The 20,803-nt window shown below is 64.4% G+C and overlaps 1 protein-coding gene across 1 annotated transcript in view; it reads right to left on the bottom strand.

Annotated features, from left to right (window-relative positions):
- Nucleotides 1-20,803, bottom strand: part of LOC119096573 (serine/threonine-protein kinase mTOR) — a gene marked incomplete at its 3' end in the record, with an annotated part of 35,680 nt that overhangs the window by 12,134 nt on the left and 2,743 nt on the right. The window contains exons 5-32 of the mRNA XM_037219477.1: nucleotides 20,147-20,340; nucleotides 19,202-19,394; nucleotides 18,031-18,213; nucleotides 17,561-17,661; nucleotides 16,322-16,490; nucleotides 15,798-15,968; nucleotides 15,104-15,305; nucleotides 14,557-14,760; nucleotides 14,075-14,181; nucleotides 13,292-13,390; nucleotides 12,591-12,797; nucleotides 12,009-12,241; nucleotides 11,521-11,645; nucleotides 11,242-11,381; nucleotides 10,615-10,812; nucleotides 10,091-10,258; nucleotides 9,282-9,473; nucleotides 7,897-8,073; nucleotides 7,415-7,504; nucleotides 6,871-7,001; nucleotides 6,128-6,332; nucleotides 5,557-5,728; nucleotides 4,938-5,139; nucleotides 3,723-3,939; nucleotides 3,251-3,436; nucleotides 2,768-2,893; nucleotides 2,185-2,315; nucleotides 1,625-1,828 (exon numbers count right to left, since the gene is read on the bottom strand). Of these exons, the coding sequence (XP_037075372.1) occupies nucleotides 1,625-1,828; nucleotides 2,185-2,315; nucleotides 2,768-2,893; nucleotides 3,251-3,436; nucleotides 3,723-3,939; nucleotides 4,938-5,139; nucleotides 5,557-5,728; nucleotides 6,128-6,332; nucleotides 6,871-7,001; nucleotides 7,415-7,504; nucleotides 7,897-8,073; nucleotides 9,282-9,473; nucleotides 10,091-10,258; nucleotides 10,615-10,812; nucleotides 11,242-11,381; nucleotides 11,521-11,645; nucleotides 12,009-12,241; nucleotides 12,591-12,797; nucleotides 13,292-13,390; nucleotides 14,075-14,181; nucleotides 14,557-14,760; nucleotides 15,104-15,305; nucleotides 15,798-15,968; nucleotides 16,322-16,490; nucleotides 17,561-17,661; nucleotides 18,031-18,213; nucleotides 19,202-19,394; nucleotides 20,147-20,340 (4,727 nt within the window). The remainder of the gene's footprint in view (nucleotides 1-1,624; nucleotides 1,829-2,184; nucleotides 2,316-2,767; nucleotides 2,894-3,250; nucleotides 3,437-3,722; nucleotides 3,940-4,937; nucleotides 5,140-5,556; nucleotides 5,729-6,127; nucleotides 6,333-6,870; nucleotides 7,002-7,414; nucleotides 7,505-7,896; nucleotides 8,074-9,281; nucleotides 9,474-10,090; nucleotides 10,259-10,614; nucleotides 10,813-11,241; nucleotides 11,382-11,520; nucleotides 11,646-12,008; nucleotides 12,242-12,590; nucleotides 12,798-13,291; nucleotides 13,391-14,074; nucleotides 14,182-14,556; nucleotides 14,761-15,103; nucleotides 15,306-15,797; nucleotides 15,969-16,321; nucleotides 16,491-17,560; nucleotides 17,662-18,030; nucleotides 18,214-19,201; nucleotides 19,395-20,146; nucleotides 20,341-20,803) is intronic.

Consider the following 20,803-nt stretch of genomic DNA (forward strand, 5'->3'; position numbering starts at 1 on the left):
CGGAGGCGGTGGAGCGTGCACACCGCCCTCCGGCCGCTCACCCTCCCCGAGCGGAGCGCGAGCGCGAGCACGTGGTGCTGCGACCGGCCGCCGCACCAACCCCGACAGGGCAGCGCCGCCGCTTGCGCCACGGCCGGCCCCAGCGCGTGGCCCACGTGCCGCTGATGGCCGCCGGCCACGGTATATAGACGGCCAACGCTCGGCAGCCGACACTGCGCACCGTGACGCTCTTGCCGGTACACACACGTCATGAAGCTGGGCGGCTGGCTGGCGGTGGCGGCGCTCCTGTGTGCGGCGCTGATGGAGCCCGGCGGCACAGGTAAGCACGCTGACAAACACCCCCGGGGCGACGGCGCTGCGGAGCCGGCGCCACCTCTGTGTGCTGCCGAGAGACGCTGAAGCCACGACCGTTTCATTGTCGGGCACGCGCCCCGGGCGGGCGGCAAAGTCGCACGTCACCAGGTGATATGGCCGAGCTTGGCATCTTGTGCTGAGCGTCGTCGGGTTCCATCCACACCGCAGTCTTTTTCAAGGCATCTGTCCATTCCCCACGACGTGAAACTCAGCGGCACGCCCTATTTAGAGGGACGAGGGGCACATGCCGTGTGCTAGCTGGCCACGTGTGCTGCTCAACACCGCATGACAGACGCCCACGGCTGTGCTTCAGATGGAGCCGCGTTCGGCGGGAGACGCCACGCGACCGCCGGCAGATACCCGGCGTCGCCGCCAGGCGGCAGCATCGGTGCCGCCTGCAACAAGGCGCATCCATGCTACCGCTGCGACTTCTACTTCGACACGTACGTCTGTCTATGCGTGTGCCACTAGACCGGCAGACGGTGGGTGTCAGCGGCCAGAGGTCATCATCAGACACGCCGGCCCACACCTCTGCCGGACGTCTCGCGCGAACTTCCGACGGATCGCGCGTACACACACAGGACACGTCTCGGGCGAACGTGGCGCCAAGTGCCGGCTTGGCGCCAGACATCCAGCTGACGGCCCCGTGCTGTCTCGTCCGGCCTCCAGCTCCGGCAGCGGCGGTGACGGCGCCCTTCGCCGCGTGGACCCCGCCCCCGCCGTCGCCGGTGCGTCTCATAGATAGAACCTTCCTTCCCCAGTCCACATCCCCCTCCGCCAGCTCTGGCGATGAGCAGTGGCCGATCTCTTAGCCATCTGGCCCTCGTCGACGGGTAGTGCCATTGAGCCTGAACGTTGTTTCACTGCCGCTCCACGACTTGACGGCCGGCGGTGATTGGTGTTTGGTGTTTGAACGTGCGCCTACCCGTGCCGTCACTTGATGCCCGTGCACGCCGCGGATCGGCGCATTTGTGACCTGTCGACCTCTGTTTTGTGAGACGTTCAAAACTGGATGAATAAAATCAGCTCACGACTCGACAATGTGAATACAATATGATAATTCCGATTTTTTTTGGAAATCGTCGCTGGCATGTGCCCTGATTGATACCCAGCATCAACAGCTGAAGACTGAACAAGGAGGCAAAAGCTTCGCAGCCGCAGCCGAAGCCTCGCTCCCTGCCAGCCCATGAGCGCCAGCAGGGTTGTCAGCAGCACACAGACACCCAGCACGGCCTCGGCGCCGCGCCCGAGCCCGGGTCGACCCACTCACTGCAGCACCGGCGGGATGGTGGTCTCGGAGAGCGGCTCAAACTCCTCCTTCCAGGCGCCAAGCTTGAGGAAGCAGCGCGAGAGCAGAATGGCGGGCGACTCGCCGCGCGGCTCGTCCGAGCTCAGCTGCGGCACCTGGCTGGAGGCCAGCGACGCCGACCGGCCGTACATGTTGGCCGAGGCAGAGACGAAACTCTCCAGCCGCCTGGTGACGGAGGACAGGCGTCAGCAGACACACACGGGACGAAACTCTCCAGCCGTCTGGTGACGGAGGACAGGCGTCAGCAGACACACACGGGACGAAACTCTCCAGCCGCCTGGTGACGGAGGACAGGCGTCAGCAGACACAGGCGGGACGAAACCCTCCAGCCGTCTGGTGACGGAGGACAGGCGTCAGCAGAGATACACGGGACGAAACCCTCCAGCCGCCTGGTGACGGAGAATAGGGGCCAGAAGACACACTACGGACACGGACCTAAACTGGCCACTGTGGTCACACACAACGCTGTGGTCACTGCTCCCCACTCGTCCCTGCGCCCCGCCCCCGCCCGTCGCACTCACTTGAGCGCATCCAGCTTGTCGCCGGCGGCCCACTGGTACTTGATGTAGGCGTAGCGCACGTGCGGGTTCTCACTCTGGGACGGCCCGGACGCGCCGGACATGAGCTCGGCCAGGATCTGGCGCGACTGGTTCTGCGGGCGCCACGACACACGGCGTCACGAGCATGCGCGGGCGGTCACGCGGCGTCACGAGTACGCGTGGCCGGTCACACGGCGTCACGAGCACGCGTGGCCGGTCACACGGCGTCACAAGCACGCGTGGCCGGTCACACGGCGTCACAAACCTGCGCAGCCCGTCACACGGTGTCAGAAGCCTGCACGGTCCGTCACAGGGGCTTATATATTCGACCGGCGTGTCGTGCCACACGGGCTTGTGAGCACCGCACGTGTCGCACAGCGTCGCAATCACTCTAAGACCCGTCCCCCCGTTTTGTACGTCAGACGGGACCTGTCCCGTGGCATCTCTCACACTCACACTGGACGAGGTCGGCCACACGGTTCACCAGCTTAACAGGCCCTGTCGCCGGGCGTCGCGGCAGCGACCCGGCGCGCGGCGTCGCCGCTCGTAGCGCCGCTCCACTCACCAGGCGACCGCTCTTGCGACAGAGGGCGGCGAACTTGAGCCGCGTGCGCATGTCCTGATGCGGCGGCAGCACCAGCGAGCGCAGGTGCAGGATGCGCTGCCAGTCCTCCACGGTGGCCGTGCAGCCCTGGCGGCGGTCGGGTGAGCTGAGCACGCGGCCAGCCGGCCCGGCTCGGCGCCGCACCCCGGCGCACAGGCGCACGCCGCGGCCCGGCCGAGGAGACCACCGCCGCAGCTGCTGCGTCTGACTGTGTAACTCTCATCAACAGAGCGCTGCCATCTGACGCCGGGCCAACATAGGGAACTGGAGTCAAATAGTGACGAAGCGAAATCGCTGGGGACCGCTCGCACGCCTGATCTCTGGGAGTCGTGACGGCGCGGCGCCGTCTGAGACCGCTGCTTCAGCTCGGTAGCTGGCGCGCGCTGATCCGAGTGTGACGCCCCACAGCCGGCCGCGCGTGTCAGGCTGCGCCCTCGGACCCACCTGCAGCCGGTCCCACCACATGGTCTGGATGGAGGCGCGCCGCTCCTTCACCAGCTTGAAGGTGATGATCTCCTCGAGCTCGGAGAGCATCTGAGCGCCCACCAGGCTGCCGTAGGCCCGCTGGTAGCTCTCGCCCACCATGGCTGTCAGCTCGGTGTCGAGCAGGTCGCGAGCCGTGTCGATCCACTGTCGGCGCGCCGGCGGTGCGTCAGGCGGCGGCCGGGCGCGGCGCGCGGAGGCAGCCCGGCTGGCCCGGGCGAGTCCCTCACGCCCCGCGCGCCGCAGCCCGCACAAACAGCACACCGGCTCCTACAGAGCGGGTGGGAGCACGTCGCATCAACCCGGGCTTTCAACTCAGGGGGCACGGCATCCATCAGAACGCATCAGTGACACGCGCCAGTGTTAAAACAGCGCGCGAGCGCCCGTGCCAGCCCCGCCCGCCGTCGACCGGCCGCCGGCAGCCGCGGCGCACCTGTTTGGCCTCCTCGAACTGGTCCCGCTTGATGGCGAGCACGGCGCGGTGGAAGGCGCCGTCCTGAGTCTCGCGCGGGATGGCCTGCACGTACGGCTCGAGCGCCTGCCAGCGCGCCGTGCCCAGCGAGGCGGCCGCCGCCATGCGCGCCATCTTCTGGCGCACTTCCTGCGTCGCCTGCGGCCACACGCTGCCGGCCACCTCCGACAGCTGGTCCCTGGCGTCATACGCTCACATGGTCAGACGGTCGCACGGCGATTGGGGTGGTCAGACGGCCACATGGTCACATGGTGACTGGTCAGATGATCAGACAGTCACATGTTGTCTGGGGTCAGGGATCCGATGGTGACTGACGTTATGTCTGGGGTGAGGCATCCTTGACTCGGGCCACAAATGACATGGCCAATGGGGGTCGGGTCAGAAGTTCGATAGTCCCCGCAGTCAGGCCACGGGTCGGAGAAGATGTTGGATCGACAGCGGAGTCACGTCAGAGGGCTCATGGACACCACGTGGTCACTGAGTTCAGGTCAGACGTCAGTGACTGTCGGTGCAAGATGTCAGCTCTCTCTGAGACGAGCGGTATGGTGACGCCAGACTAGGTATCAGCCAGCTCTGTGCACAAATCATACAGCGAATGCGGATCCATATCAGCCCAACTGAAGGACGTTAGATAGCACACATCCAGACTGAGCGGCGCTCAGTGGAGAAAATTCGGACTGAGCGACGTCCGGTACGACACATACGGTACATACACGATGTGCCCAACCGAAAACACCTAGGGGCGCGATCGGTGGGGCACATCCAGATTGAGCGGCGTTCGGTAGGGCACGTGCAGACCTGGGGGCGCGTTCGGAAAGGCACGTCCAGACCTAGGGGCGCGTTCGGTAGGGCACATTCAGACTAAGCGGCGATCGGTAATGCACATCCAGACCGAGGGACGCGTTAGGCAACGCATATCCAGACTCAGCGGCGTTCGGCAGGGCCCATTCAAACAGTTCCTGCACCGAGACCGCCGCTGGGAGCGGCAGTCCCCACCGCCACTGACCACGCTCCGAGCGCCAGTCGCCGCCGCCACTGACCACTCTCCGAGCGCCAGTCGCCGCCGCCACTGACCACTCTCCGAGCGCCAGTCGCCGCCGCCACTGACCACTGTCCGAGCGCCAGTCGCCGCCGCCACTAACCACTCTCCGAGCGCCAGTCGCCGCCGCCACTGACCACTGTCCGAGGGCCTCCATGCAGCGCATCTGGCCGAGCCGCAGCTGGAAGTCGGCGTCGACCGGCTCGGCGTCGTCGGCCGGCTCTGCCAGCTTGGCCGTGTAGGCGTCCAGCGCTGACTGCCAGTCGTGCAGCTTCTCGTGCCAGCGCTCCTGCACCGACACCGACTTGGTGTGGTGCTTGCGCGCGTACTCGAGCAGACCTGGTCGGACAGACGGCGGTGCTCAGTCTCCAGCCACCGCACGAGGCAGCAGGAGCTGTCACGGCGCCGCTCGCACAGGCACGGACAGGGATGTCACGACAGTGCCACTATGTGGCCTCTGGCTTCAGCATCCACCGAAGACAGGCGAGATGGCGAAGAAACCCATTGATGCATCCAGGCCTAGCGCCAGCCACCGAGTTAGCTGATGTGACAGGTGGCAGTGACGCAGCATCCCGGACCATCGAAACTCAGCCAGCCACTCCGACGCCAACCAGCTGGCCGCGGGGGCCTTACAGCCGGCTGCGACGCTTCTGCCAGCGTCTGGCCGGCTCCCTCGACCGACCTCAGCCTCCGGACGCTGCAGCGCTCTCTGAGCACGCCGCGTCCACTGCGCCCGCGCAGAGCCGCCGACCTCACCCTGAGCAGCCTCCTTCTGCTGCAGCTTGTTGTTGACGGAGATGAGCGTCTCGATGACCTGGGTGGTAGCGCCCTTGTGGAACTCCTCCTCCTTGTAGTGCAGCGCCTTGGCGTAAGCGCGGCAGCGGAGCGCCTGCTCGCCCAGCAGCCGGTTCTCGATCGGCAGCGACTCCTAGTGCGCGCGCACACACGCAGGGAGACGTTAGTCACACGCCGGCTCCCCGGACGGACGGAAGTGCCACCCTTCTCACGGCCACTCGCGGTACGCTCGCCAACACAAGCACACAGCACGCTGAGTTATGCATGTATGACATACAGCTCTCTCCGCAACATGGGCTGAACGTCAGAAGCAAATGCCAAACATGCACTATTGTCATAGGGAAGGCCTCATAACTGCTTCCAGTCCTGCGCACAGATCCAAAGCATCGTTTCCACGATATTGTTACCACATCTGCACACAAAACGGCCCGACTTCTACCGCAGTCCCATTGAGGGTACCCTCAGCCCAGCCGCACCAACGCTGCCTGCCGGCACGGCCCTGCGACCAGAGCGCCGGCGCCTCGCCACTCACCATATCGCAGTGCTCCATAAACTCGGCCAGGTTGAGCAGCGTCTGCGTGATCTCGGGGATCTCCTGCGAGCGCAGCGCCAGCCGGATGGCGTCCAGCAGCTCGGTCTGGCGCTCCTTGTCCAGCTCCGACCAGCACGACACGAACGCCGCGTTGAACAGGTCGCGCGACAGCTGCGGGTACGACTGGGCCAGCGCGCAGCACGACCTGGCGGACCGGTGGCGAGGTCAGTCGAGGTCAGACTGATCCAGAGCGCAGCACGACGTGGCCGGCCGGCGGCGAGGTCAGATTGAGCCAGCACGCAGCACGACCTGACCGGCCGACGGCGAGGCTAGCGCAGGCGGGCGCGGCGAGAACGACTCAATACAACGGGGCGGTGCCGCGGAATGAGCTGAGTTTCGCGAGTTTCAGGCTGGCAATGGGTCGGCCCTCACCGCAGTAGGAAGTGACGACGGCGGGGGAGTCGCCGTAGACTCATAATCAGTGGGGAACATGAAGGGGGTGCGACTGGAACAGGAATTGCGGTACGGTTGAACACAACCGAGACAGACAGACCGTGGGGCATGCAGGCAAAGCTGGCCGTGTGCAGCGATGGGCGAAGGCTAAGATAACCCGCGCCAGGGAGCAAGCCGCAGCGCTCACCAGCCGCCCCACTCACACCGCCCAGCACCACCGACGGCGCCCCGCCAGCGCCGCTCCGCTGGCCGAGCTCGAGCGCCGGCGAGCTGGCGGTCCGGGCACTGACCTGAGCGCGTGCGAGGGTGACTCCTTGAGCACGGCGATGCTGAGCCGGCGGAGCCACTCGGACCAGTCATCCTTGCTGATGCGGCGGGAGGCCATCCAGGCCTGCTGCAGGTTGTGCACCGACACCCACAGCTGAGGGCGGAGACAGGCGGTCCGTCGGCGCGACTCCAGCGGCTCCGCGGCGGCACGCACGCACGCACGCACGCACGCACGCAACACACACACACACACGCACACGCACACACACACACACACACACACACACACACACACACACACACACACACACACACACACACACACACACACACACACACATATACACACACACACACACACACACACACACATATACACACACACACACACACACACACACACGGCCGTACGCCGGCTGTCTCCGCTGTGGTGTTGAGTACCGTACGCGGCGCGCTCGCCGTCGGCAGCGAGCTGACGCCGTGACGAGCCGGGCCACAGCCAGCCAGCCAGCCGCGGGCAGCGGCGGAGCGGCGGTCGCGCTCGTCACGGCCGGCCGGCCGGCTCACCTTCTTGGACGGCGCCGGCTCGGCGGTCTCCGGCTGCACGAAGCCCGGCTGGAACACGCTGTTGGGACAGTCGTCCTCCATCGACGAGGTCTGCGGACAGACGGCGCGGGTCCTGACTGGGGAACGGACGTCACCGCACACACGGCACGCGTGGACGCTGCCAGCCACGACCTCCACAACGCACGACCCACGCAGTTTCGGACACCGATCTCCTCCTGACGACACTCACGTCAGACGCTGCACCGGCCGATCAAACTTCACCGCGTATGAACAGGGCACAGGGCGTGCGCGGCAAATTTGTTGACCGAGTCGCCCAAACGCTGGGCTCGTGGCCGAAAGATCTAGATTCAACCCCGCCACAAGACACTTGGCTCGTTTCCACGCGAGGTGGCGACGCCAGCGACCTCACCACCGCCTCGTCGCCGCCCCCCGCCCGGTCCGGCCGCCCGAGCGGCGTGCGGGGGCGCCGGGCCGCTGCTCACCAGGACGTGCGTGCTGACCACCTGGTCGTATTCGACGTTCTGCACGCCGTGCTTGAGCAGCACCTTGTTGACGGCCGGCATGAACAGGGCGTAGCGGCGGCGCAGCTGCTGGATCAGCGCGCACAGCGTCTCCACGGCCGGCGCGCGCAGGGAGGGGCACGTGTCCAGACACCGGATCTGCGGGCAGAGGCGGCGCCGGCGCCGGCTCAGGCGGCGGCCAGCGCACGGGGCGGCGACACGGCCAGCCAGGGACGCCGAGTGTCCGCGTGGTGGCACATGTCGCACCGTTGGAAGGCGACGCAGGCCATGGTCAAGAGACGTCGACTCACTCCGCACACGGCAGACCTCATCTCATAGAAACCTCGCCGCACGCTTCACGGGGATGATTTTGGGATCAGCTTTCCTGCTGAGCATGCTTATCACAAGGGCCGCGGTGTCTCCACTGCTGAAAACCAACCTCAGATCAGTGGAAAGTGCTCGCCCAACGGCTTTGCTTTGGGCAAAACAAATGCCATGTCATAACACGGCCGCCAAACCTCAGTCTGACACGCGCAGTCAACTGTCAAGCATAACTGAACAAAAATAGCACTGGCTGAGACGTCACCAATGTCTGCTGCGCAACTTTCTCAGCCTATTGGGATTGGCAGTATTCTGAACATCGTACACATTTCAGAACCGTTCTTGCGGGACTTCGATGTATGTGCGAAAACTGACGGTGATTGTAGTTTACGCACACCGCTAGCCTAACAAACAGCGCGGGGGGCAGTACGAGCACGGATCTGAGCTCAGGTACAGGCCGTGGCCGTGGTACCATGTTACCAGGCCTAGCTCACACGTAACACGTGAGATGGAAGCACAGTTGATTTGAGACGAGTACCATACCTAGTTGGTAGACACCAGAGCACGACAGCCACGCAGGACGGAGAGTGGGGATACGCACAGCTTGTCGTGACAACGGATCGGCGGAGAAGGCAAGGGGACAAAGATTCCCGAATCACGACGAAAGAACAAAAACAAAAACAAACACGAAGCAAGAACAAACACAAACACAAACACAAACAGCGAGCAAGAACCAAACAAACAAATAAACAAAAACAAGACCTTTTCGGGTTATACCACGGCCCTTTCAACCCGGGCCGCATCCCGGTCCTTTCAAACCAGCGCATGTATCTGCATAAGTAAACATGAACGACACAGATAAACAAGACAGCGAGGGTTTCGAAGCGTGGTGAGTCGTAAATTCATTTGTATGCAACCATGCGTCCACCAACACGTCAAACACGCTTGCGCTCCCCCTCCCCCCCCCCCCTTCCCCCCCAGCAGAAACCCCGTCTGCACAACACCCGCCAGCCAGCGGACGAACCCGCCATCACCGGAGCACCCACCAGCGGGTGCATGATGCGGCCGACGTATTCCGTGAGGTCGAGCTTGGTGGCCAGGTCGGCGACGGTGGCCAGCGCCTCCTGGCACACGGAGAGCGGCGCCTCGCGCGGGTCGAAGAGCCGCACGATCGGCGGCAGCACCAGGTGCAGGTGGTCGTCCAGGTTGCGCCCCACCTTCCGCAGCGCCGACAGCAGCTGAGGGCGGACGGCGGCGGCAGTCAGGGGCAGGCCACGCGGCCGGCCCGCCGCCGGCAGCGCCGTCCGCCGGTCACGGGAGAGCCCGCTGGAGCATGTTGCAGGCCCGGAGGTTTACCTTTCACAGCTCCGCTCCGTTTCAACGGCGAGTGGCAGGTCATGTGGGCCAGTATGGTGGTGAAATCCACTCCAGGGCAGTGGCATATGCAAATAGCATGACAATCACACTTACCCACTGCTGACACTACAAAACACACGAGCAGGCGCATGTGACGTTTGCACGCCAACGGCTTCACAGCGTCATCTGGCTCAGCGCTCACCCAGAATCCTGGCTTTGGGAGTCATGCTTTTCCAAAACGATCAGCTGTCCTCAGTTTAAACACTAATATTGAGGCTGTCGTATTACACGCTAACACATCGTCAGGTAGCGCAGCTGCTAATGGCAAAGAGGCAAACCCAACGAGCCAGCCACTTGCTCCGCTGCGGCTCGTTTCTTACAGTCGCCCCAGCCTTGCTGACCTAACACAGCCGGGGCCGTACCGTGCTGGCCTGACACCACCCCACCTCGCTGGTGAAGCAGCGCCCCCGGCCTGCTGGTGACCCAGCCAGAGCCGTACCTTGCTGGTGACCACGCGGTCCCGGCTGGTGTCGTGGTAGAGCACGCGCAGTGTGTTGGGGATCAGCTGCGGCATGTACGTCTTGAACTCAGAGCCGAGCGCCACGGCGATGTGCTCCACCAGCGCTATTAGCGTCGGCTGCAGCGGCGAGTCCAGCTGCCAGAACTCCTGCCCGGGGCGCACACGCACAGAACTCGTCAGCGCCCAGGTCCCCCAACGTTCCCCGGCTCTCGTTCATGGATATCCTGCACGCGAATTATTGACCCGCTTCACTGAGATGAAACGTTGGTATTCTACACAGGGCGCCCTGGCCACAACAGCCACACCTGAAACCCGACTACATGTAGATTATAGACCGACAGAATGTACAGCAAATACCGACCTGAGATAGACTAAAAACCGACCAGAAGTGGATTAAACCATCTAAAAGTAGAATCGCCCGGCTGCTAGTAGCCAGTCGAGTCTACTTCGTCGAGAATCACCCCGGCCGTCGGCACCGGCGCCGGCTGCGTCCAGCCCCCTACCTTGATAACAGCGAAGATGTCCCGCAGCGAGGGCCGCACGTGCTGGCGCACCACGTCGATCAGCGTGGCCAGCTGCTGGAAGAGGAACTCGCGGAAGGGCGGATCGGCCGTGCGAATAACCAGCAGCAGGCACGGCATCACCTGCGACAGGTATGGCACGCACTTGGTGCCCAGCGACTTGACGATGAAGGAGATCGCCTGAAACAGAGTACCGCCACGTGTCAGGGCGCGAGCGCTGCTTGATTCGCTCCAATGGAGCACCGCGGCTCATCACACAGGCAAGGTTCTGAGGTCGCCATTGGCGTCTTGGTTGTCATCTTGATGATCTGACAAGTTGCCAGCGAACTAATTTGACAGCAAACGGCCTCGCCGTAATACGATCGCCAGAGATAGAGGTCATGGTAAGTTGTACGGTCGCTTAAAACAAGTTTACTAGTGGGTTAACAATCCAGCAATATTGTAACACAGAGTGAACAGGCGACCAAGAAATATCGTAACACGCTCTCATGAGCTTTACAATGAGATACACCGCAACGAGTTCCGCCGAACCATTAATATCGGCAGCTGAGTTACACGGGAGCGGGAGCCACTCCACCCCTCTCCTGACCCTCCAGCACCAGGACGCACCTGCACCACCATGGTGTGGTACTGAGACAGCGCCGGGTCGCGGATGATCTTCATCAGCGTGCCGAACGCCACGGCCGGGTAGAACTCCTCCATGGAGACCTGCGACATATTCACCAGCCGCACGCTGCTGTTGGCGTCCGCTGTAACGCACCGCGCGCCCGGTCAGACCTTTCGCGCGCCGCCGGAGGCTGGGTCACGAGGCCGGCGGCTGCGCAGCACGCGAGCACGGACTCCGACACGCCACCGCTGGTGACGCGCGCCGCTGAGGCGGCCACTGACCGAGCGTGTCGGTGGTGTCCGGGTCGGGGATGACCAGGCACTCCTCGTTCTCCTCCTGGCGCAGCGTCTTGTAGTGGTACGGGTCGAGGGCGCCGAGCAGGCCCAGCACGCGGATCGTCTCTCGGCTGCGGAACAGGAGGACGAGCCCGTCAACAGTACAGCGGCGGTCAACGCAGTCATTGGAGGATCGTGGACGTCGGCGGACACGACGCCCACACGCTGGTCACGCACACAGCGTGGTTCAGAAGTGCGTACATACTACGAAGCAAACGTAGCAGTGGCCGCAAGCAGAGAACCATACGAGCAAACTGGTACAATTATTGGCGCATACTGCGTTATCACGCCTGACGCCCGAACCCCGCACGATTCAAGCCGACCACCTACCCAGCCTCCGCGCCCTCGCACGTGACCCAGACGTGCACGCGGCGGTTCCAAACGCGGCGCCCCTCCCGCTCTCCGCCTGGAGCAGCCGGCAGCGTCGCTCCTACCGTATGGTGGGCTGCTGTTCGGTCTTCAGGAAGCCGATGAGCAGGTCGAGCAGCTGCGGGTATTGCTGGTACGGACTGACCGAGGGTGCCGACGGGTCGGCGCGCGCCTGCACCAGGTTGGCCAGCGTGTACAGCGCCGCCTCGCGCTTGGCCAGCGACGTGTTGTCGGCCAGGATGGCCAGCAGCAGCGGGAACAGCTCGTTGACCCAGTGGCCCATCTCGGGCCCGCTCACCTGCCGGACGTCCTCGCGTGAGCAGTCAGCCAGAGTCGGCTACGGAGGAGCCGCCGCCAGCGTCTGCCACCGTCACTGCACCCCCTGCTTCCCTTACAGTGATGCGTCGGAAAACGCACCGACAGACACGAGTCTCCACGGTAGACACGGGCCTTCGCGGCAGACACAAGCCTCCGCGGCAGACACAGGCCTCCGCGGCAGACACGGGCCTTTGCGGGAAGCACGGGTCTTCGCGGCAGACACGGGCCTTCGCGGCAGACACAGACCTTCGCGGGAAACACGGGCCTTCGCGGCAGACACAGGCCTCCGCGGCAGACACGGGCCTCCGCCGTCCCCAGCGCTGACTCACGTGGGCCAGATCGCCGACGGCGTAGAGGATGCTGCTGACCACCACGGGGTTGGGCTCGCTCTCCTTGAGCCGCTGGCACAGCACCTTCATGATGGGGCGCAGGTAGGGCCGCGTCAGCCGCGGCGACGACGACACCAGGTGGCCGAGCAGGCGGGCCGACTGCTCGCGGTTGCGCGCCAGCCCGCTGTGCTCCAGCTCGGTCAGGATCTGGCGGCGGCCCGGCGCGAGCGGGACGGGTCAGTGGCGACGGCCGACCTCGCGCGCGGTCCAGCTGTACAGCCACGCACGGCGCGGGGCCGACGATGTCGTGCCTGGAGCACCTGTTGAGCTGTCACTGGGTATCATCCACAGCGAACAAACAACGGAACTGTTCACCGGAGTCTACGCGGCCACATGCCTTCGCAGGACAAAGAGATTCATAATTCGAAGAAGAGCGATGCAATGTTAAACAAAGGCTACGACACGGGCTCGCGAAAGTCAACCAGCCGATGAAACAGGACGCGCTGGTACAAGCTGAACGTCGCACTGATGCAAAACACCATTTCCAGCGGCCCGACTGAACAATTCTGACCACACCCAATCAATGGCGGCCCACAAACAACTGACATCGCAAACCAGCTGCGTCTTGACGGAGTGAGACGGGCTCGCCAGCGCGCGCGCCAGTCAGCCCAGCCCCACCGAGCCGGGCGGCGGCCGCCCACCTGGATCAGCGTCTTCCGCAGGCTCGGCATGACGTATGCCGGGTTCATGGCGCTCAGGCGGCCGATGATGCACAGCACCATCTCACGGATCTCGAACACCTGCGGCCGAGCGCCGGCTGACGTCACACGGCCACACGTTACGGCCGGCACGCCACTGCCCGCATGTCACGGCCCGGACGTCACGGCGGGCACGTCACGACCACGCGTCACGGCCAGCAAGTCACGGCCTGGACGTCACGGACGGCACGTCACGACCACACATCACGGACGGCACGTCACGGCCGGCACGTCACGACCACACGTCACGGCCGGCACGTCACGGCCAGCACGTCTCTGTCGACGTCACGGCCCGGACGTCACGGCCGGCACGTCACGGCCGGTACGTTACGGCCGGCACGTCACGACCACACGTCACGGCCAGCACGTCTCTGTCGACGTCACGGCCCGGACGTCACGGCCGGCACGTCACGGCCGGTACGTTACGACCGGCACGTCACGACCACACGTCACGGACGGCACGTCACTGCCGGCATGTCACGGCCCGGACGTCACGGCCGCGCGCAGCACGCGGCGAGTGGGCAGACTCTTCACTCGCGTGCGTGCGCGGCTGACCATCCGACGACAAAAAAGGCCTGATGGAACCAAATCACCTCAAACAAAGACGACGTCTAGCTTTCAGATACAGGGCAGGGGACAAACAGCCGCGGTTTTACGTAGTGGGGAGATAAGCCGAGTTTGACGCGGCTGGCGGCCCGTACAGACCCACCCGGCCACGCAACGCACCTGGTCGTTCAGCGCCACAAACAGGGCGTTCAGGTTCTCTGCCTGGGCGAGATGGTTGTCGAAACGCTCCTCCAGCGACCAGAAGACCGTCAGACGGATCTCCGGGTCTGAAAAGGCGGCCGACAGCCCTTGCAATCATCTACGCACATTGCCGCGCTCTTGCGAGTTTCCAACTCATTCATTTGGCAGCTAGCCACGCAGTTCGTATCACTTGCATTGTGCAAGTTCGGCATGTGTCTAACCCACCTCCACCCGTAAGACCTCGTCAACAAACGAGGTCCACTCAGTCACCACAACAAGAATACCGGACAGCAGCCACCGAAACAGCAGCGCGGACCCTCCGCGCGGTGGTGCTGCCCGCGGATCTTGACCACAAGACCCCCTCCCTTCCCGCCCTCTCTCAGCCGGTACGTCTGCCGATCGCCCGAGCGCAGCGCCGGCCGGTGCGGGCCCGCCGCGGCGCCGTGCACCACGCCGCTGACCCGTGTCCGTGATGCCGACGGCGAGCAGCTTGCTGATGACGTCGCTGACGCTCTTCTGCAGGCTGGAGCTGCGTCCGGTGACGCCCAGCAGCGACGGCGTCAGCAGGTGCGAGGTGGTGCGCACCGCCTCCAGCCGCACCTGCGCGTCCTCCGAGAGCAGATGGTGGTCGGCGCAGTACTGGATGAACATCATCAGCGACCAGTCTGGCGGCGGGCGCAGGGCGTCAGCACCGACCGGCGCCGACGGCGCCAGCACGGCGGCAACTCACGCCGGCTGTCCGCAGCTCATGCCGTCTGCCGCTCCGCCTGACAGTCAGGCCTCCGACGGCTCGAGCCTCACCCCCCGGGGGGCCTTTTCGGATGCGACAGCGCATCACACCACCGACGACGAACATAAATCGCGACTGAAGCATCACTCCGACAGACAGCAGGACGTCAACGGTTTCCTCACCAGAGAAAACCGGAGGCGTCGTGAAAAACGCAAGCCCTTCCCAGCCCGCCAGCCCTCCGCGGCACCCAGCACCGCACCGGCACGCCGCTTACTCACTGTCGTATTCGTAGTGCGAGAGCGTGCGCATTGCCAGCGTGGTGTTGATGAGCGAGGCCCGGTCGGCGGGCAGGCTGGCGTGCGCGGTCGCCGGCGGCCGGTGCCGCAGCACTGGTGGCTTGACGCCCAGCCGCGCCGACAGCACCGTCATCAGGCCGTCGCCCGCCTTCACCCGCAGCTCCGGGATCTGGGTGGCGATCTCCTACAGCGCGACGGCGCCGTCAGGACGGCCCAGTCAGGGCGGCGTAATCAGGGCGGCGGGGTCAGGGCGGCGGGGTCAGGGCGGCAGGGTCAGGGCGGTGGCGCGGTCAGCACGGCGCCGTCAGGACGGCGCGGTCAGGACGGCGCGGCCAGGACGGCGCGGTCAGGACGGCTCGGTCAGGATGGCGCGGTCAGGACGGCGCGGTCAGGGCGGCGCGGTTAGCACGGGACGCGGCACACGCGGCGTAACAGGCGGCAGTACGTCGCGGCAACTAATAGCCGGAACGAGCGCGGATACGGCCCACAAATGACCGTACTGTGTCCACTTAGCGACGCCTACAAAATCTTTGCTCATTTAACGTCACAATCCCGCGCAATATGGCGCCTCATCGGTCTGTCATCTGGCATCTGCCTGGTCATCTGTCCGCAGGCGTGTGCATCCATCGGTACGCGACGGGCATCTGCAGCTGCCCACACGTCTGTCAGCCGGTACCTGCAGGGCGTGAGTCAGCGCCGGCGTCAGCGCCGAGGCCAGCATGTGGTTGAGCAGCTCGTCCATCTCCGCGCGCAGCTCGATGCGGCCAGCGCGCGCCAGCAGCCAGATGCAGCCGTAGACGGCCGGGTCGGTGTGTCCGGCGGCGCCGCGCTTCTTCAGGGAGCCGTCCTGTCGGCACGCGGGCACAAACGCCGCCCTCAGCTGTGCGCGGCCGCTGCGCGAACATCGCTCGCCCGCGGCCGTCGAGGCACGGCAGGCCTTCCAGACGGCAGGGGAAGCGAGTCCGCGCCGGCGAAGCCTCTCAGCTCCCACAGTTGCTACCAGCCCGAGCCTGGCCGACGGCGCATGCTACGTTACGGCTCACACGGCCGGGCGTAGCTTAATTTGAAAGCTCACAGCCAAAAATCCCCACTGTCCTCGTCGCCTCGAGCCACGGCTGGCGGGTGTGGCCAGAGCCCGCAGCTGCTGGCCACCGTTACTGCGCGTCGGTCGATGCACTGAGCCAGCGCGTTCCAACTCACCTTGGGCATGATGTTGGCCTTGATGGCGTCCAGCACGTTCGGGATATATTTGGTAATGTGCTCGCGGACGGCGGCCGCCAGGAAGCCAAGGCAGAGGAACGCCGACGACTTGGGCGCGTCCTTCCGCTGCAGCCACCACTGGATGTACTGCACCGCCTTCGGCATGTACCTGCAGGGCGGCAGCCACATGTGGCGGTCACCAAGGCCGTCAAATCCAGGGGCCGTCACGACTGCCACGGACTGACGCCTGGAGCGGCTGCCACACGGCCAGGCTGTGCCATTTGACACGCGAGGAGGCTGCCTAGGTGACACACAGCACCGCTCTTCGAACGGATTGGCTGTCAACGTTGTCACACCACGCCGCCGCCACTGCTGGCCACGATGCAGCTTCTACACCTGTTATGAACCCGTGCTACATGTCACAGGAGGCCGTCGTCTCAGCTGTCAGAAGCAGCGGCTGTCACGTATGCCGCACTGCAACTGTATTAGCTGTCACGCGGGGTGGTCGTTACGGCAGGGAGCACCAGGGAGCCAGGGATACAGCGAGCAATGCGTTAGTCATCAATCCCGACTGAGCGACGTCAAGCCAGAAGAAGGTAGACAGCCAGACACCACATGGGGCGCTGCAGGTGCAGCTAGGGCTTAAACAATTCAGCGCGGTTCTCTTCGAACGTCAGCCCCACTGGAGTGAGCCACACACCCACAAGTAGCGACGGCGAGCTCGCAGAGCCACCGGCGGAGCGCGTCACCGGCCTCCAGACCTCTACGAGCGGCTGCTGCCGTGAGTCGCACGTGCTAACGGGGGCGCCGCCGCGTCCGAAGCGTTGAGCCGTCCGCTCCGTTACCGACCTCACCGAGCACTGGTCACGAAACAGGAAACAAAGGCGGCCTCGTCGCACTCAGGCGTGCTTCATCTCAAACGAGTCCGCCGGGGGAAGACGCAGCACTACTTGTCGCACCGTGTGGACGCTGAGTGTGGAAGAGCCCGCCCCAGTCGCGACAAACGCGGGGAAGCATGGCGCGCGCGTGCCGCTTGCCTGGATACTAGACATGCCTGTTGGTGGTCTGGCTACACCGCGCTACCATACACAATTCTACACATGCTCTCATGATTGCCGATTTGCGCAAGTGGGCCCGCACTGCCGTTTCTTCACAGACCGCCGAAAGTTCAACATGTGAGCGATACACCCAACGCATGAGACGGAGCGGGCGAGCGTCCCAGCACGGCGCGCGTCTCACTTGGCGCAGAACTTGGCTCGGTCGAGGGCCGCCAGCCGAGGCAGCATCGCCAGGATCACCTGCTGCACGTACGGGCTCTTGTTGTACATGTTCGACGTCACCTGCAGCACGGAGGAACGGTTAGGGAAAATACGGATCGAGTACCGAGCGCAGCAGGCACAGGGCCCACCGCGTTACATTACAATCCGCCCCGCTCGAGCGCTCCGTCGTGGTCGGCGCCGGTCGGGTCACCTGTACTGTCAGGTCGCGACCCTTTACTCATGAACCTCACAAAAACATGCGCCCCGCCTTGCAAAACGAGCGCGGAGAGGACGCATACTGGCGGCTGGCGCAAACGACAGCGCCGCGGGCACGGAAACGCCCAACACCGCTTTCGCGAGCAATTCAAGCGGACGGCACAACGTCGTAGCACTGCGGAACGCTGTCATCGACAACAGATCGCAACAGTCCTGGTGAGCCCGGCGACTGACGTGGTGGCAGACGGCGGTGTACTTGGCGTTGAGCAGGGCGCGACACGTCAGGCTGGCGTACAGGGGCTGCCCGCTGACGGGCGCGCCGCTCAGCAGGTAGCTGGGCGAGAAGGTCGGCTTCTGCGCCAGCCGCAGCAGCATGGCCTTGTAGCGGCGCTGGCGCGGCGCCGACTGCTGCTGGTGCTGCGGCGGCACACATCGACAGTCAGGGGCCGGGGGTCATGGGTCGGGCCACGGGTCACGGGTCAAGGGGCAAGAAAGATCACACAAACACAGTATGGTCAGGGGTTTGGTCAGATTCGAAACAAGGGGCTGGAAATGCCAGCAGACATGTGGTCAGGGTCTGGTCAGGTCAGGGGTCAGGTCAGCACAGACATATACTCAGGGGCCTGGTGAGCTCCGGGATCGGGTGGGGGGCAGGAAAGGTCAGCACAGTCACATGGTGAAGTGGGTCAAGTAGAAGATCAGGTCAGGTTGGGCCAAGCCAGCACGATTTCGGCGTCCCATTTCTATTTCGAAGTCAACTCAGACCAAACAGCCAGCAAAAACAGAGCGTCACATTCAGCTAGCGGTCCAGACATGGTCTTTGTCGGAACGCCAGCACCCACTCGAGGACGGTTACTCAGGAGGATCCCAGAAGTTCAAACGAGAAGACCACGACGGATTCCACGCGAGCGACAGCGACTAGCGACAGGCAGTCAATTCGCCCGAGCAGCGAGCCAGGGCTGAACCTGATCGGGACAGCGCCTCCAGCCCAGCGCAGCAGCGCATCACCCGCCGACCAGACACCCGGCAAACAGCGGCTGGCAACGGCCGGCTGCTGTTTACTCGCGGTTTGGCTACACCGCATAAATCGCGACCTGGGCAGGGTTTAGCCCTGCTGCTAGCTACCAAGCGAGATGAGTCGGCCAACAGGAGCCCGATGGAGATCGGCCCACGCGGTCATTCACTCAGCCCTGGCCTGATCCCAGATAACATGAAACAGCAAAAGCTAGAGTAACGAACAAGTTCAATGTTTCTGCAAAACTTCTCATCAGCCGCCGACAATGACTTTCTCCTCACGTCACAAAACTGCCACCGGCGCTGAAACAACCACTGTCATTCACCAGCTGAGCGCGTGGAGCCGCGCTCGCCACGCGCCGGCGAGCGGGGCGGCGCGGCGCCGACTGACCCGGGCGTGCCGCTCGGGCTGGTGCAGCGCCACCGCCTCCAGCTCCTGCTGCTCCACCTCCCAGTCCACGTTGCTGCAGCGCAGCAGCTCGTTCAGCACCAGCAGCGAGCCGTGCACGCGGTCGTCGCGCGTTAGACCGCGCAGGTTCTCGTCGACGAAGCCGTGCTCCAGCTCTCCGAAGCACTGCTGGTACCTGTCGGCGGCGGCGGCCGGGTCACCCCCGCGCCCTCTCGCCCGCCGAGGGCCGCGGCCGGCCCGGAGGGGAGCAGACGTAACCCGTGGCGTCTGAGCTCGGACACGGCCGTCGCAAGTTAGATGCGATGTCCACTGCATCGCATCGATAGCAGCATACTGGCGTTGTGGCATTCGATGCCGACTGCATCACGTCGATAGCAGCATACTGTGTCGTGGCATTCACAAGGGCCCGCTGGTGCCTGGTCACATGCCCCGCCGAAAAACACTGCTGGAACCTGGTGACGGAATGGGCCTGCAGTTCAGTGACATACACAGGCACGTGCGCACACACGCAAGCACGCACGCACGCACGCCCCCCCCCCCCCCCCCAACCACACACACACACACACACACACACATACACACACACAAGCAGTGCTTACGCCTGGGGACACGGCAAACACGGCCGACACCTGGCGACGTACAAGCGGACACGAGCACCGTTGATACCCGATGGCAAACCCACAAACAGTACTCGTACCTCGTAACAAACTACCAAATATCACTGATACCCAATGTGCAAGCAAGCAAACCAACCCTGCTAGCACGTGGTGAAATCTAGACATTGTCCCACACAGTAACCAGCGCGTCGGCACCAAGCAGTGCTGGTATATCACAACACACGCCGTGCGCCACGTCCCAACCCGCGGACAGTGATCACCAGCAGCGTTCTGGCAGCCGGACGCGCGCCCTCTCGCCCCGCCCACTGACCACTGCGGCTTCTGTGTCTCCTTGACCTCGCGCTGCGCCGTGACCTGGAGGGCGGCGCGGATGGCGCTGACGGCACCCTCGCGGATGCTGGCCTTCGGGTCGCGCACCGCGCAGAAGATGATGTCGAAGAACGGACCCACTTGCTGGAAGAAGTAGGTCGGCACAGAAGCGGCCAACTCCCGGATCAGGATCACCTGTCGAACGCCACAGAGCGGGGTGTGACCCGCAGCCGACCGGCGGGTCCACCACAGAATGGGGCGTGACTCGCAGGAAGCCGGCAGGTTCATCACAGAGCGGGGCATGACCCGCAGCAGGTCGACAGGTTCACCACAGAGCGGGGCGTGACCCGCAGCAGATCGGCAGGTCTACCACAGAGCATGGCGTGACCCGCAGCAGGTCGACAGGTTCACCAGAGCGGGGCGTGACCCGCAGCAGGTCGGCAGGTTCAGCACACAACAGGGCGTGACCCACAGCAGGTCAGCAGGTTCACCACAGAGTGTGGCGTGACCCGCAGCCGGTCGGCAGGTTCACTACAGAGCGGGGCGTGACCCGTAGCCGGTCGGCAGGTTCACTACAGAGCGGGGCGTGACCCGTAGCCGGTCGGCAGGTTCACCACAGGACGGGGCGTGACCCGTAGCCGGTCGGCAGGTTCACCAC

The sequence above is a fragment of the Pollicipes pollicipes genome, unplaced genomic scaffold, assembly GCF_011947565.3.
Source record: "Pollicipes pollicipes isolate AB1234 unplaced genomic scaffold, Ppol_2.1 Scaffold_4295;HRSCAF=5057_pilon_pilon_pilon, whole genome shotgun sequence".
NCBI classification, from domain to species: Eukaryota; Metazoa; Arthropoda; class Thecostraca; order Pollicipedomorpha; family Pollicipedidae; genus Pollicipes; species Pollicipes pollicipes.